This window comes from Centruroides sculpturatus, unplaced genomic scaffold (assembly GCF_000671375.1).
Source record: "Centruroides sculpturatus isolate CEXI.00-Female unplaced genomic scaffold, Cexi_2.0 scaffold3219, whole genome shotgun sequence".
Lineage (NCBI taxonomy): Eukaryota > Metazoa > Arthropoda > Arachnida > Scorpiones > Buthidae > Centruroides > Centruroides sculpturatus.
The window spans coordinates 8,774-10,716 of NW_019387503.1; the positions used below are offsets into that span (position 1 = coordinate 8,774).

At 33.4% G+C, this 1,943-nt stretch overlaps 1 protein-coding gene across 1 annotated transcript in view; it reads right to left on the minus strand.

The window, feature by feature from the left end:
- LOC111616462 (clavesin-2-like) overlaps nt 1-834 on the minus strand; it is a 7,693-nt gene extending 6,859 nt beyond the window's left edge. Inside the window, exon 1 of the mRNA XM_023357869.1 lies at nt 705-834. Within this exon, the coding sequence (XP_023213637.1) occupies nt 705-834 (130 nt within the window). The remainder of the gene's footprint in view (nt 1-704) is intronic.
- Nucleotides 835-1,943: the final 1,109 nt, after the last annotated feature.

Consider the following 1,943-nt stretch of genomic DNA (forward strand, 5'->3'; position numbering starts at 1 on the left):
GAAAGTCCGTTGCTCAAGTCATGTAACGGCCAAACAGATAGTCCGTTATTCGAGGCGTACGTTATACGAGGCACCACTGTATATTTATTTAGCGAAATGTCCAAAAAGTTGGCATTTATAGGATTTTAAAACCTCAAAATAATCACGGACTAAACAACTTTATATAATCTATATATAATCTGCCTAAAAGTAAAATTTGCTTTCGTAGCTTGGGGCTGACCTCAACAACCTAATTTACAAGTGTAACTCTCTTCCGTTTAACACGATATAAAAACTTGAAATCACGACTAAAGCTGCTAAGATCTATATTCAATGTGTAAAATAAATCCACATTTAGATTAAATACTATTTTAACTAACTCTCCAGGTTCTAAAATTTTAGGCACATCTACAATTAAAATACAAAGTCTTTTTTTTTTTGTTTTAAAACACTAGTACTCAACTTTGTTTTTGCTAACCTATCATGACTACAAACTCTTTCCTTGTTTTTATTTGTAGCTACACCCACTAACAAGCTATTATTATGTGTCTTCTTCACAATTTTAGTCTAATCTTATCTTCTAATAAATCAATAGCAGATAGAAACTTATGCTTTATCTCCTCAGCATCTTGGTCCGATGTTCCCTTAACAACCACAACACGTTCTGCTTCCTAAATTGATTGCTGAATACTAATCCTACTAGCCATTTCTGCATATATACTTACTCTGGACCGACCTACCCGAGGCCGCTCTTTCGAGACTTTCAACTCTACCCTTGAATTGCTCATTTTCCATCACTAATGAATGCACAACAGCAGTGACCTCACTAAAAAGTTCCATTACTTTCTGTGCCATTACTGCTGTTATTCTATTTATGTCTGAACAAATTTTTTGAAATATATTTATATTTATTTATTTAGCTATCTATTTAACTTTGTCAAACCCTTGTAAGATTCAAGATACATAGAACCAATATGACTAAAAGTTTGGATTAATTGATTCAAATTAAATTTATAAATCTTCATTCATAAATTTTGAATCACTATATCACTATTGACAAGACTATGTCTTGTTTATAAAATCGTACTGCTGGTTTATGTTACCAGCTTAAAGGTATGAAAAAGTGCATATAGAGAGTTGATATTTCGCACAGAGTATTAGGTGCCCGAATCATTTGCGCATAAAAAAATCCAGATTTGTAGGTAGTCAGGGGACTGAGAACCGAGTCAAAATAAAATCCAAAATGTCAACCCTCTTCTACAAACAGGCAAAACAGGCACCTCACCCCACCGAAATCAGGCGAGGGAGAGTACCACTCACAGTCATTCTAAGAAGAAAACTCTGATGTTAGGACTGAACATGTAGTTACTTCTATGTTAAATAAAATTTGTAATCTAATTTTGTAAATTTGGGAGTGCTTGAAATATGACATTAAAACAGGGTGTCATTACAAGTAGGTTTTTTAACATTATCTAGTATGGTAAAATTGTGGAACCGATAAAAATTTGACGTTATATTAGGGTTAAAATGTATATTGTCTGTGTAAAATAAAGAAATAATTTCAGACGATCCAATAGCCACAATTATTTTTTTCAAAAATGTAAAATTTTCGTTACGCATTGACAAAAATTCAACCCGGGCAGACACGCAATGGAGAGAAATTTCGAAATTGGATAGGTTAATTTCATCGAAAAATGCATCGTGGACGACCTCGTGGTCGTGGCCAGCAAAGTTTGAACAATCGCGCCAAAAAGCAGCAATATCAAAGAAGATTGAAGAATGAGAACAAGACCCGCCTTGAGCGTCAAAGTGATTCCGTTTAGTAGTGAGTCTCCGAGACATAGTCTTGTCCCAAATACGGTTTTGCTGTTTTACCTGTATATTTTATTTAATTTCTATAATATTTCTTTATATTCATAACTAAATTGCTAATGCTTTAGTTGATAAGTGCACTACAAATATAA